Source organism: Lithobates pipiens, unplaced genomic scaffold (genome assembly GCF_037356315.1).
Source record: "Lithobates pipiens isolate NorthernLeopardFrog02 unplaced genomic scaffold, aLitPip1_a1.2 Scaffold_19, whole genome shotgun sequence".
In the NCBI taxonomy this organism is placed as follows: Eukaryota; Metazoa; Chordata; class Amphibia; order Anura; family Ranidae; genus Lithobates; species Lithobates pipiens.
This window is the reverse complement of record NW_027507764.1, coordinates 504594870-504610244: the sequence shown is the minus strand read 5'-3', so window position 1 is coordinate 504610244 and position 15375 is coordinate 504594870. Positions and strand designations below refer to the sequence as shown.

The 15375-nt window shown below is 40.8% G+C and overlaps 1 protein-coding gene across 1 annotated transcript; it reads right to left on the bottom strand.

Moving 5' to 3' along the window:
• Positions 1-6419: 6419 nt before the first annotated feature.
• Positions 6420-15035, bottom strand: KCNS2 (potassium voltage-gated channel modifier subfamily S member 2). Its single transcript, XM_077493088.1, has 2 exons — positions 14517-15035; positions 6420-8799 (listed from the first exon to the last, which is right to left on the bottom strand). Exon 2 carries the CDS (start codon positions 8767-8769, stop codon positions 7336-7338), a length of 1434 nt encoding a protein of 477 aa, XP_077349214.1. The 5' UTR covers positions 8770-8799; positions 14517-15035; the 3' UTR covers positions 6420-7335.
• Between the last annotated feature and the right edge of the window lie 340 nt (positions 15036-15375).

Genomic DNA, 15375 nt, shown 5'->3' with positions numbered 1-15375 from the left:
AGAGGGGCCGACGTTCATTCTCCATTAACCAATTTTATGTATGACCATAGCCACCATCTCTTTCTAACTCCTGGGATGGACTAGGGACTGTGGAACATGGACTATGGGATTTGTAGTGCGCCTAGAATAGTGCACATGACCGCAACTAACGTGCACTGATCATTTCAAACAAGCAGAAGTTAGGGGAAAAGGAAATGTACAGAAACTCACCGAGGATGTTACACGGAGGTGCAAAATCACAGTAAGAAACAATCTCATGAACAATAGATTATAGGAATATTAAAGCAGTTGTTGAAACAAAAATTCCCTGCAAGGCAATGCCATAATTGGCTAGTATGCATCGCATACTAGCACATCATGAGAGACTTACCTTAGAATTAAGTCCTCCAGTGCCACACTGTCAACACTGAGAGGGCTGACATCTTCCCCCCCAGTCTTCCTTCCGGGTTTGCATCCTCTGGCTACATGAGTAGCTGGGGGCGTGATGACGTCAGTCCCGCACATGTATGCGGGAGCCGCCGTTTACAGCACAGGCTCTGAAGGTCCAGCACTGTATGTCGGAACTTCAGAGCACATGCGCAGGATTATCTGTAGGTACTGTGAATATCTCTTAAACCTGAATGGTTTAGGAGATATTCACAGTACCTACAGGTAAGCCTTATTATAGACTTGCCTGTAGGTACAAGTGGTAGAACTGAGTTTACTATCACTTTAAGTAGTGCACTTGTATGGAATATTTTTGAAAAATAAAGATATCCTTTAGTGCCACAGAAAGCCCTTGTCCTGCACCTAGAAGAAGATAGAAGAAATAGGTATAACTCTTGCTGACAGTCATTTTCAAGAAATCTGCACATCCACCTGAAAATTCTAATACACTCATCCTAGTTGCACAATTAAACATCATTTGCAAAACATCAGTAAAAATAATAGATTTTATTTGAAAATCACATGTTGCAAATACATAAGTATTTAGATGATACATCTGATTCTGGAATGAGCATTGGAAGTACATGTTCGGAACAAGGGGTCAATCTGCAAGTGACAATAAGACACAGATCCATCCTAGTAAACCTTAGGATATCAGTTAAGCCACTGCTCTGTTATAACAGCAGGAGACACAGCAGACATTATTACAGAAGTGCATTCCAATACACAGTAATTTACACATTTCACTGAATGCGTACAGGAGGAAACAAACACATCTGGTTACATCACATATTGCTCACACTCAGATCAAACAGTGATTGCAGAGGTTGGACAATTGCATCAGTGCAGAGTGCATTCTGTCACATTATCACAGGATACTGACAACACATGGAAGCCAGGCAGCAAGAGTGACAGTAACTGCTACGCAAGGCTGGAACAGTATAGAGAAGAGTTATGGGATACTGCGAGGAGAACAGCTCCCACGCATGTAAATGGAGTATGGATGTTATTTTTAGTGTTATTGCAATGACAACAGGTAGACAGTGTAAATGAATGTGTAACAAGCAATCAGCTTGTTTTTTTTTGAGCATCAGATTGGTAACTCTACACCGTGTACACAGAGACAGTTTTAAATGAAAACTAGTGGGAAGAATACTCAAATCCAATGCCTTACATAACTAATTTCTGATCACCCACTGAGAGCAATCAAAATTATGAATATACATTTTTTGTGTCTTTGTTCTAATCAGTCATTACATAACTAAACCCTAGAGGAGAAGTTCCATTTCTTTTTGTATTACAATGTTCTGCTTTATTACAGTGTTCTTGTATGTTAGTGTTCTGTCCCATCTTCCTATGTGGTGTGGAAGGCTATCTACATGGGAGGACAGAACGTCCAGCCTTCCCCAATGGCCATCTGACAACTCAGCTAGTAAGAAGACTGCTACATTGATAGTTGGCACTTATCTGCAGCATGATAGTGGGCACTTATCTCTTTATTGCAATGTTTTATCTCTGAAGGGCTAAAGTACATTTGGTATTTCATCCCATCTTCCTGTGTGCTGTGGAAGGCTATCTTTGTGGAAAGACAGGACACCCCCTCCCTCCATGGGAGTCTGACAACTCAGCTGAAAAGGAGACAGCTATATTGATAGCTGGCATTTATCTCCAGCTCCATGCACTATCCTTAGACAAGCATCGGCACGAGGAATACAGAGCGATGGGAGGCTGACACCCCCCCCCCCGCCTTTGCATTGTTCTTTCTGATATTTGTCTAGAGCAGTGGTTCTCAACCTCAGTCCTCAAGTAGCCCCAACGGGCCATGTTTTCAGGTTTTCCTTTACTTTGCACAGTTGCTTTAAATCAATATCAATGACATGGTATTGATAAGAGCTATTTTATCTAAGGGAAGTTCCCAAGACATGGCCTGTTGAGGGTACTTGAGGACTGAGGTTGAGAACCACTGGTCTTAAGCAAGTGATTGGGGCTGAAGATAGGTGTTGGCTATCAATGAAGGCATCTTCTTGGTAGGTGCATTGTCAGACAGCTGTGGGAGGGGTGTTGTCCTATCTGACCACGTAGCTAGCCTTGCACAGTATGTGGGAAGAAAGGAAAAAAATACTACATTTACTTTGTCACCAGAACACTATAATAAAAAAAAGACATAAGATTTCTTCTTTGAATGTAAAACATCTGGACCCTCTAAAGCTGGCACATGGCTAAAGACTAATTATGTCAGATTTTATTTAGTCAGATCAAAAATGTTTCAGTCAAAACAAAGGATGGAGAATTTGACTTACCCCCCCCCCCCCCACACACACCACTCTGGGCTTGATGTCCCTGCAGACATGGGATTCTAGGAAAAGAAAGAACAGGACAAGAACTGCAGTAGGTAGACATCTCTGTCTGCGGAGTCACGATACATAACAAGCCAGTTTGTAATTTAGCTTGTGAGTGTAGAGTAAAAAAATATGAAATATGGTTCCAATGAAAAATGAATGTCAACTTAATTTTGTAAAATTTTTCTTAAATTGGACCTGCCATGTCCTATGCAATTACATAGCAAATGGTCCACAACTACTGGCTATCTGTGCCTTATTATAATTGTTTAGTAGACCATGACTCAAAACTATATTGCCCTACTGAATGATTCACATGCACTTGTCTGCAAACCTTAATAAAAACTATTAAAACAAGAAATAAAGGTTCTGGATGAGCTGACATTCTAAGGCAATTTTGTATTTGCTTTGAAAATCACTTACAAAGGTGACTTTCTCTACCATGTTGATGATGCACTTGTTTGTTAGATGCAGTAAAGCCAAGAGCATTTGACATTTCTGCATGTTACATCATTTCTCAGAATGGATTTCTTCGCAAAGTAAGTTTTTGACTAGTGCAGAGGTTGAGTTTTCTACGCTCCATAGGGTCATGTTACAATGGCAATTCTGGTTGCTAGTGTCAGAATCACCAAGAGTCCACTTATTTTCTCCTATAGTGTTGCTTTCTTGCTGCCTAGCCCAGCCACATGTCATTCCTTCACTGCTTCCTTACTGGTGATCATTTGAGTCTGAAAGAGTGCCCGGTAACAGATGATCCTCTCTCCTGATGGTTTAATTTAGAACTTTATTGAAAATGACAAAGGTTACAGATGAATTCAACACATTTCAGGGGAACAACCTCCCCCTTCTTCAGGGCTGTTGATATGACACTTTGTGGAGCGATCATGCCTCACTTCCATAACATACCAGCATTATACAAGTACTGCCAACGGCATTCATTCACCTCCTATTGAAGCCTGATTGCTACACAAAGTGTCATATCAACAGCCCTGAAAAAGGGGAAGGTTGTTCCCCCGAAATGCACTGGCTTCATCTGAAACCTTTGTCATCCTCAATAAAGTTCTAAATGAAACCATCAATAGAGAGGATCATCTGTTACTGGGTGCTCATTTAGACTCACTCAAGTCTCTCCAGCTGACCCGGCCGATATTAGAAAAGTAGCAGCCCCAAGATCTAAGTTGAGCATACTACCAACGCCTACACTTGGGCGATGAATTCCCCAAGATAAACACCTACCACATTCATTGTTTAAATATCTACCAACAACCTATCAATTGGATCACCAGTCCAGCCTAGTTTTTTATGGACATCAGAGTCTTGCTGGTGATCAAGATTCTTCAGCTTTCCTGTCAGTGTGGGAGCAACATATATTATGTTGTGCAGACTTGTACTTTGTAGTGAGGTGCTGGCAGGTTTTAAATTAGCCTAATGGAGGGGTCCTAGAAAATCTTTTTGTGTTGCATTACTACAGAGAGATGTGAAGTTACCAATCTGACCCACTGTCTTTAAAGGACCACTAAAGCTAAAACAAAAAACTTACTTTATGTGAAAGGAGTAGTAATAAAAGTATAAAATATGTATGAAAAACTGCATACACACAGGGAAAATCACTAACTGTATCTCTTTTCTCCAGGGAACTTGTTTATTGGTCAGCTAACTTTTAACATGAAGCAGAAATAATTGGTTTTATTCTATGCTGGGAAATATTGCTGTCCAATATGATACTTATTATGTTAAAGTGTTACTAAACCCAGGACACTGCATTCACTATGTCTGGTCTCCCACAGTACACAGAACATGGAAATGCAATTATTTTAGTAAATATAAACTGCTAAATACCTTTTCTCATCAGCAGTAAATAGCAGTCTTGTGACTTCTATCAGTGTCGGGTTAAAGCTTGTAAGAGGAATTTTCATTCTACTCGGACTGTCCTATGAGGCTGCAGGACCCCTGACCCTCTGTCTGGACAGTGCTGATTGGGCCTCTGCCAATCACATGCACCCTCCCAAGAAAGAAGAAAAAAAATCTCTAGCAATACTCACCAAACTGAGCATGTGCAGAGTGACTCCAATACTCTGTTATCAGGAGATGGATTGGGGACAGTGGAAGAAGGGGAAAGATCAGAGAAGATCGGATCAAACAGTCTTTTTACACAATGTGGAGGATTGACACCTTAGGTTCCACACTGAGTATAACAAGCATGCTTTACTGCATATACAGACTGGTTTTACTGTTGTAGGTTTAGTAACACTTTAAGTAATATCAAAGCCTAACTCAGAGCATTTACATATTATTACTATGCCCCCTCCCCAGCTGTTAAAGGCATAAATTCTTATTTTATAAGATGTAACAGATAAGTACTTACCTTAACCCTGGTTACCGCAGTCTTCCTTTTCTCTGATTCCAGTAGTGTTGATCACTCCTTTTCCCAATCTTCAACCAGTCTTGTTGCCACCCCTCATGCCAATATCATCCTGTACCATAATGCTGCAGTTTACTAATTCTTAGATGTGATGGCTGCATTATTATTTTTATTTTTTTACTTTTCTTCCTTTGTTTTCATCTGGTGATTCTGCCAGTAAGCCTCTTGTTTTTCAACAGAACAAGCTGTCCTGCAGATGTCACAGTTACAGGGTTGAGACAAACCATTTACTACTGAGAGAGGTGCTTACGATTTTATTTACCGTATATACTCGAGTATAAGCCGAGATTTTCAGCCTCTTTTTTGAGGCTGAAAGTGCCCCCCTCGGCTTATACTCGAGTCATCGCTGTCTGCCCGCTCGATCAGCGTGTCGAGCAGACAGACAGCGGCCATTCTATAGTTCAAAAGCCGCGCCTCCGGCTCCGCCTTCGCCTGTGATAGGCGGAACACTGAATTTCCCAGCAGCCTGTGTTCCGCCTATCACGGACATCGTATCATCCTCGTACTACGGACGAGGATGATACGATGTCCGTGATAGGCGGAACACAGGCTGCTGGGAAATTCAGTGTTCCGCCTATCACAGGCGAAGGCGGAGGCGCGGCTTTTGAATTTTACAATGGCCGCCGAGGCGCCGACGAAGAGGGCACGGGACGGAGGCAAGGCAAGGCACGGCACGGCACGGGACGGGACGGAGGCAAGGCACGACACGGGACGGAGGCAAGGCACGGCACGGGACGGAGGCAAGGAGGCAAGGCACGGGACGGAGGCAAGGAGGCAAGGCACGGGACGGAGGCTCGGGACAAAGGCTCGGGACACAGGTAGGCTGGACACACACACACACACACACACACACACACACACACACACACACACGGATGGATACACACACACACAGGGATGGATGGATGGATGGAGACACACACACACAGGGATGGATGGATGGAGACACACACACACAGGGATGGATGGATGGATGGATGGAGACACACACACACAGGGATGGATGGATGGATGGACACACACACACACAGGGATGGATGGACGGACACACAGGGATGGACGGACACACAGGGATGGACGGACACACAGGGATGGACGGACACACACACAGGGATGGACAGGCATGTCTCACCCTCGGCTTATACACGAGTCAATAAGTTTGCCAGTTTTTTTGGGGGTAAATTGGGGGCCTCGGCTTATATTCGGGTCGGCCTATACTCGAGTATATACGGTATTTATGTAAACCCTTTAGTCGAAAAGAAAAAACAACAAACTGCTGTAACTGCTCTTAAAATGTTAGCTGGAGTTCAGCTTTAATTTCTTAGTGTATCGAAATCTGCTAGCACATTTAAAGCTGTCCATAGATGGGTGGAATTTTAAATGAAAATTCTTAGGAAAAGTCTTAGGAAGATTCATACAAAAGTTCTCAAAACATTCAAATGCTGTTTCAAAGATTTAATTTGCTTTTAACATTTGATTTTGGAATAAAAGGACTTTGCCAAATGAAAACCCTATACACTGTTAGAAATTTGTATGAGAAACATTTTCCATGCTGCTCTTTCAAATTTCTCATCACTGCAGTAGAAAACAAACGTTGATTTTACCCACTAGTATTTAAAAAGACGAAAAACAAACTTTCTTAGAACATTCTTTTCCTATGAATTTTCATTTGCAATTCTACCCATGTATGGACAGCTTAACACGCCCCTCCCCCAGACTGACAATGGTGCTGTCCAAAGGTGCCCCTGTGCTCCTTCATCCAGAGTGGGGACACTCTAATACAAGAGGTGTGTTACTGGCCAGATCACCCGATGAAAACAGGGGGAAAAAGCCTAAAGATGAAAATGAATGCAGCCACCACATCTAATAATTAATAAGCCGGTAATATACTTGTATTATATTTCTGGTTTTGGGTTTAATACTGCTTTAAGGTAATCAATTTATTAACTATTATCTCAACCCCCTAGACAAAATAAGCATTAAATCAGCTTTATCAGCTGGGCATTTTGATAATTTTGTTAAACTGCTGGGAGTTCAGCTTTAAGTATTGATGCTCTTCTGAAATTTTACAAATTATTCAGGAATATTATTAAAAATGACTTACATAAACCAAGTTTTAGTCTGTGTTTAGTGGTCCTTTACTGCAATCTAATTAATTGAATCATTGAGACTCTGGTCACTTGGCGTGCTCTTACTGATGTTTGTCATGCTAACCATTAGAGATTTGACTTTTTGGGCGTAGTAGTCCCTCAGATTGACAGAAGCCACGTCCTTCATCCCATCCCCAAAATCACAGCTTCTCATGGCATTTTCTAATTGTTTCTGTCGCCTGTAGAAATGAGAGAACTTATTGAATATGAGAGTGATGGGAAGCACAACCACCAATATGCCAGCCAGAATGCAAGCCGAAGCAGTCAGTTTGCCAGCTATGGTACCTGGGACCACGTCCCCATATCCTACCGTCGTCATGCTAACAGTGGCCCACCACCAGCAGGCCGGGATTGTGGCCAATCCATCGTTTTCCTCCTTTTCGATGGTATAAGCCACAACGGAGAATATAGAAATTCCTACAGAAAGATAAAGAAGCAGCAACCCCACTTCTTTGTAGCTGTATTTTAGGGTTGCCCCCAAAGACCTCAAACCCGTGGAATGTCTGGCAAGTTTCAGAATCCGGAAAATCCTCATAAGTCTGAGCACTTGAGCCACCCTCCCCAAGTTAGCCAGAGCTGGGCTGCTCTCCACCACCAAGTTGACAATTAATGTAATGTAAAATGGAGCTATGGAGATCAGGTCTATGATGTTCAGGGGGTGCTTGAAGAACACCATTGCATCTGGAGATACAGCAAAACGGACCACCAACTCTAAGGTGAACCAAGCTATTCCAAAATGTTCCACTATCTCAAAGCGAGAGTCCTCGTCTGCGCTTCCATTCGCATTTACTATCTGGAAGTCTGGCAAGCTATTCAGGCACATTGTTACAATAGATCCAATCACTATTATGATGGAGAGGATGCTAAAAATCCTGCTCAGGATAGAATAGCCTGGGTTATCAAGGGCTAGCCAAAGTCTTCTTCTGAGGTTGCCAAGCAGCTGTTTATCAAACTTGGAAGCATCGTGATAAAAGGCCAGGATCTCATCAAAGGAAGAAGTGGTGCTCTCCTGTTCACTTTTCTCCTCCCATTGATCCTGTTCTGGTTCCACTTTCCTCCCATGGTAGCTGTAACTACAACAAGAGTCTATAAAAAATTCATTGATTCCCCAATATTCAATCTCTTGGCAAAAGGAGAAAACACACAGCTCCCCCATGACGTGGAGTTTACCGGTGTTGTAAAAATGCAGCACATAAGGAAAAAGCTCTGGGTTCCTGTCAAAGTAGAACTCATTCTTGGTGTCATCATAATCGTCACAAAGTTCCAGGATGGACTCCTTTGACTGACAGGCCAACAACTTGCACAGCCTAGTCTCTGGGAATTTCAGCAGCGTGTCGTATCTTAATCTTTTCTTGAACCCTCCGACATTTATACTAATCTCTGTATCTTCAAAATCAGTTTCAGACAAATCCCTCAATATTGTGCCCGTCATATTGAGCTTAGAAGCCTCTACAAGGCAGACCTACACAAAACAAAGGAAAGAGAGAACATGACATCAATAATAATTTCCATTGCAAGCTTGTGTTCTAAATCCAAGACAACTGTTTACAGTGCAATCAGAATATCAACATCTGTGTAAAAATGATATATAATTTAGACTTACATAGAGGTCACAGAGCGATATTACCAATTCGTGTTGATTTAAATATTACTCCACCATGTTACATTAGTGTTAATAGTGGGATCCATGCAGATCGACTCTAAAAATCACAAAGGAATACAGCTCTACATTCTTTAACATATCATTAAATGTATTTTTAAAGCAAGCAGTGTCCAATTTTGACTATGCATAAGCAAAGCTCTGAGAGGGAGAGAGAAAAGCAGCACAAGAAGCCAATCAATTGCGATGCCCTGCAAGACACATGCTGAGGGGGAAAGAGAGCAGTGACAGAGAGAGAGAGCGCATTAGTGCTTTGCTTTTCCCTTCATTGTCTAGTCAAAGAATAGGGGTGGGAAGGGAACATGTAACTGAAATGGAATCTACAGCAGAGAAAGATCCCCTCCCCAAGCTCGTCTGGGCTATTTGGTGTAGCAGAGCTGTGTAAATCTCAGGACTGGATGACCTTTGAAAGGCAAAACTCCCCTGTATATATTTAATGTATGTATTTAGTTGTTTGGAGTTGAGCTTTAAAGCGGTATTAAACCCAAAACCCTGTGGTGGCTGCATTTGTTTTCTTATTTTATAGGCTTTTTTTCCTTTATTTTCTTATGTGATCCTGCCATGTTGTTTTTCAACTTCCTTTAGCAAACCAAACCGTCAAGCAAATGTGTTAGTTAGTGGGTTAAGAGAAACTATTTAGCACCGACAAGGGTGCTTACAGTGGTCAGCTTTTATTATTTTATGTAAAATCTTTATCCCAAAAGGAAAACAAGTTTGCTCTGTTTATAAAGTGTTACCTGGAATTTGGCTTTATTTACTAGTCAAGTCTATTTAAATCTTTTAGTGCATCTAATGCCGCGTACACACGACCGGACTTTTTGACGGACTTGGTCCGGCGGACAATCCGACAGACTTTGCAGCAGAGGTCCGGACATTCAAACAAATGGACCTGGCCATACACGATCACTCCAAAAGTCTGACGGATTCGAATGTGATGACGTAGAATAAGGAAGTTCATAGCCAGTAGCCAATAGCTGCCCTAGCGTCGGTTTTAGTCCGTCGGACTAGCACACAGATGAATGGATTGTCCACTAAAAGCCGAGTCCGGCAGACAAATTTGAAGCCAGTCTTATTTCTAGGTCCGCCGGACTTTTGGGAAGAAAAAGTCTGCTGGAGCCCACACACGATTGAATTGTCTGACGGACTCTGGTCCGCCGGAAAGTCCGATCATGTGTACGCAGCATAACACTACCATCTCCCCAGAGATGCTGCTGTCCAAGGGTGCCTCCATTGCTCCTCCTTCCAGAGTGGAGACACCCTAAGTGTGTTACTGGCCAGATCACCAGGTGAAAATAAAAGAAAATAAATAAAACATATACAGTCATTACATCTATGGATTGGTAAGTTTTTTTTTGTTTAGTACCACTTTAAGCAATGACAAAAGGAAATAATTTATATCACATGGGTATATCAATTCTATTTCATGTGATAATATAATATGAAAATAAATAAAGAATCATAAAATACAATTTATGATCAGGTGAACCATGTAAGGCTCGCCAAGCGCATCGCACATATTAAAATCTGACTGTACAATCTCCTTTAGATCTACCAAAAACAATTTAGTGCAAGGACTTACCTGATTGGATACAGAATGATTAGTTAGACATGGTAGGTGTTCATATTACATCATTTTGGTAAATCTAATATTGATTGTACAAAGATTGTATAGTCAGAGTGTAACGTGGATGGTAACCCTTACAATCTGACCATACAATCAACTTTATAGTGGTCACACATTATCCAATTTATATGCAATTTGATCAAAATGATCAAATTCACAAACAAATTAATATCATTAACTTCGTTCCTGATCGCTTTAGACTTGATTTTGATTGGATTCAATTAAAATGAGTCGATCGGCCAGGGTGGAAAATGATTGATCCTTTTTCATCAATCGCTAGCACTGAGATGCTTTGTTCATAAATGTGATTGTATTGTGCTCTGTAATCAGATTATGAGTATACATGGTGGAAACAGATCAGAAGAGATCGATCAGAAAATAAATCGGTCATCTATCGAAATGTGTATGGCCACCATTAGATCTACCAAAACTATGTTATATGAAGACCTACTGAAACTAGCCAACCAACCTGTACACAACCAGGCAAGCCCTTGCACTACATAGTTGTTGGTAGATCTTCAGGCAAGCCCTTGCACTACGCAGTTGTTGGTAGATCTTCAGACAAGCCCTTGTACTACGTAGTTGTTGGTAGAGCTTCATGCAAGCCCTTGCACTATGTAGTTGTTGGTAGATCTTCAGGCAAGCCCTTGCACTACGTAATTGTTGGCAGATCTTCAGACAAGCCCTTGCACTTCGAAGTTGTTGATAGATCTTCAGAAAAGCCCTTGTACTACGTAGTTGTTGGTAGAGCTTCAGGCAAGCCCTTGCACTACGTAGTTGTTGGTAGATCTTCAGGCAAGCCCTTGCACTATGTAGTTTTTGGTAGATCTTCAGGCAAGCCCTTGCACTACGTAATTGTTGGTAGATCTTCAGGCAAGCCCTTGCACTACATAGTTGTTGGTAGATCTTCGGGCAAGACCTTGCACTGCATAGTTTTTGGTAGATCTTCAGGCAAGCCCTTGCACCACATAGTTGTTGGTAGATCTTCAGGCAAGCCCTTGCACTACGTAGTTGTTGGTAGATCTTCAGGCAAGCCCTTGCACCACATAGTTGTTGGTAGATCTTCAGGCAAGCCCTTGCACTACGTAGTTGTTGGTAGATCTTCAGGCAAGCCCTTGCACTACATAGTTGGTAGATTTTCAGGCAAGCCCTTGCACTACGTAATTGTTGGTAGATCTTCAGGCAAGCCCTTGCACTACATAGTTGTTGGTAGATCTTCGGGCAAGCCCTTGCACTGCGTAGTTTTTGGTAGATCTTCAGGCAAGCTCTTGCACTACATAGTTGTTGGTAGATCTTCAGGCAAGCTCTTGCACTACATAGTTGTTGGTAGATCTTCAGGCAAGCTCTTGCACTACATAGTTGTTGGTAGATCTTCAGGCAAGCCCTTGCACTGCGTAGTTTTTGGTAGATCTTCAGGCAAGCACTTGCACTACGTAGTTGTTGGTAGATCTTTAGCCAAGCCCTTGCTCTACATAGTCATTGGTAGATCTTCAGGCAAGCCCTTGCACTACGTAGTTGTTGGTAGATCTTCAGGCAACCCCTTGCACTACATAGTTGTTGGCAGATCTTCAGGCAAGCCCTTACACTACATAGATTTGGTAGATTTTCAGGCAAGCCCTTGCAATACATAGTTATTGGTAGAGCTAACATAGATTGTACAATCAGATCATAGCATGTGTGAAAATCTTCAGTGTAAACTGTTCACCACATAGAAATACCATAGCAAGGATCCATGAATCTTTACTATAAAAATGTCAGCATGCAATACAGTATAGATATTAACACATGTATCTGCATGTCTGCCATTGCTTGGTGATATCATGCAGTAATATGTGATGAAATTAATAAAGAATAATAAGATATGCTTATGATCAGGCAGCCCACATAAGTGTAATCTGTTCAGAATATAGAAATTCTATTTGAAAGCTCCATGATTGTTTACTAAAACTTAGTTTACAATAGGTATGCCAGCATGCAATACTGTAGAGATGTTAACACATGTATGTCATAACATAGTGATGTCATGTAGTAATATAAGATGCAATCAATTAAAAATCATATGGTATGTTTATGATCAGATGACTAATTAATCTGTTTAGAATATAAAAAAATTTACATCAAAGCTCCATTATTGTTTACTATAACTTAGTTTACCATGTCAGCATGCCAGAATAAAGAAATGCCATAGCAAAGATCCATGACTCTTTACTATAAGTATGTCGGCATGCAATACAGTCTAGAATAGATGCTAAGTCATGCATCTACATATCTGTCATTACATAGTGATGTCATGTAGTAATATGAGAATAAATCAATAAAGCATCATAAGATATGATTATGATCAGGTAACCCATGCATCTGCAAACTGTTCAGAATATGGAAATTCTATATGAAAGCTCCATGATTGTTTACTATTACTAAGCTTACTATAATTATGTCAGCATGCATCACTGTATAGCTGTTAACACATGTACCTGCATGCCTGTCATTGCTTAGTGATATCATGTAATACAATTAAATCAGTAAAGAATAATGAGATATATTTATAATCAGGTGACCCATATAAGCCTAAACTGTTAAAAATATAGAAATTCTATATAAAAACTCAATGACTGTCTACTACTGTTTACTACTACTACTTAGTATGCCAGCCTGCTATACAGTATAAATGTTAACTAATGTATCTGCCTGTCTGTCATTAGTGATGTCATGTAGAAATCTAAGATGAAATCAATAAAGAATCATAAGAAATATTTATGATTAGTGAATTTATACTGTTCAGGATATGGAAATTCGAAATGAAAGCTCAATGATTAGTTACTATAACTAAGTCTTACTATAAGTATGTCAGCATGCCATACTGTATAGATGTTATCACATGTATTTGACATTGCTTGGTGATGTCATATAATAATATGAAATAAAATCAATAAAGAATCCTAAGACATATCTTGGAAATCCTCTATGAAAGCTTAATGACTGTTTACTATAACTATGTTTTACTATAAGTATGTCAGCATGCAATGCTGTATAGCTGTTATCACATATACCTGCATGTCTGTCATTGCTTAGTGATGTCATGTAGAAATCTAAGATGAAATCAATAAAGAATCAGAATAAGACATATTTATGATCAGTGCATCTAAACTGCTTAGAATATGGAAATTCTAAATGAAAGCTCAATGATTGTTTACTATAGGTTTTACTATAAGTATGTCAGCATGCCATACTGCATAGACATTAACACATGTATGTGTCATTGCTTGGTGATGTCATGCAATAATATGAGATTAAATCAATAAAGAATCATAACAAATATTTATCAGTAAATTTAAACTGTTCAGACTATGGAAATTCTAAATAAAAGCTCAATGATTGTTTACATATAACTAAGTTTTACTATAAGTATGTCAGCATGCAACACTGTGTAGCTGTTATCACGTGTACATGCATGCCCTTCATTGCTTGGTTATGTCATGTAATAATATGAAATCATTAAGGAAGACATATTTATGATCAGTAAATCTAAACTGTTCAGAATATGGAAATTCTAAATGAAAGCTCAACAATTGTTTACTATAAGTTTTATTATATTGTATAAATAGTTAACATATATATATATATTGTATTTGTCATTGCATGATGATGTCATGTACTAATATGAGATGAAATCAATAAAGAATCATAAGATCTATTTCTGATTAGAAAGGATAAACTGATCAGAGTATGGAAATCCTCTCTGAAAGCTCCATGATTGTTTACTACAACCAACTAGTGTGATGCCATTTTATGTAATCCAATGCCAAGCGGTGCCAAGCGGTGCCAAGTTGTGTTGCCTTGCTCCTGGATGATTGATATATTTTATCTTCTAGGCTTTAGGTGAATGAAATCCTACCTTTTATAGAGGGAACTTTATACTCCATTGGAGGAAATGCAGCGATCCAACTTCCAGGGGCATCCTCTGCATCTTCCATGGCAGGCTTTGGGCATCCCCATCACAGCTTGTTGAATGAATAGATTGGAGAGGGGGGGGGGTTGCAGATTCCAGGGCTGTGATGAGGTCCTCCTGAAGTTGTGTAGATGATGACCTGTTAGCAGCGCTGGATGATGGTGCTGAATGGACAGCTCCCAGCTCCGATCCCCGGCACTTCACATGCTGGCAGGCAGCTCTCCTCTGCTTCCTCTGTCATTGTCTCCTCTCCTGCATTTATCGCTCGCTATTCCCCAGACAAGGAGCGTTGTTTTTCCTGCACAGGATCAAACTCCGCCTGGTTGCCCAGGTGCTCCCAGTGAGTGATGCAGGCTGGATTCCCTCCTCTGCATCATCATCATCATCATCATCAGCACATCAGGGAGGGGAGAGCAGGCTGCCTGTCTGCAAAGCAAAGTTCACCCTACACACAGAGCTGGGAGCAGCCATGAGATGGGTGGCAGTCATAGGGGGAATGGCACTGACAGGGAGAGTAGCGCAGTACTGTGCTCATCTCACATACATTAGATCGGTGGAAGGACACACAATATACAGACACTGGGGGCAGATCTGTGGACTGCCATAGAACACCATGGGCAGATGATGGATAAACAGGTGTGCATGGGATAAACAAGGGACAGCTCCTCTCTGCTGATAGAAGAGGATACATAGGTGATGGAGAGAGAAGCTTGCATTGGATAGATATATAGAAGAGAGATAGTAGAAAAATGAAGGATAAACAGGTGTGCATGGGATAAACAAGGGGTAGCTTCCCTCTACTGAT

What these genes read in the sequence shown, in the direction of transcription:
- KCNS2 (XM_077493088.1), bottom strand. Translation starts at nt 8,769, where the DNA reads ATGACGGGCACAATATTGAGGGATTTGTCTGAAACTGATTTTGAAGAT.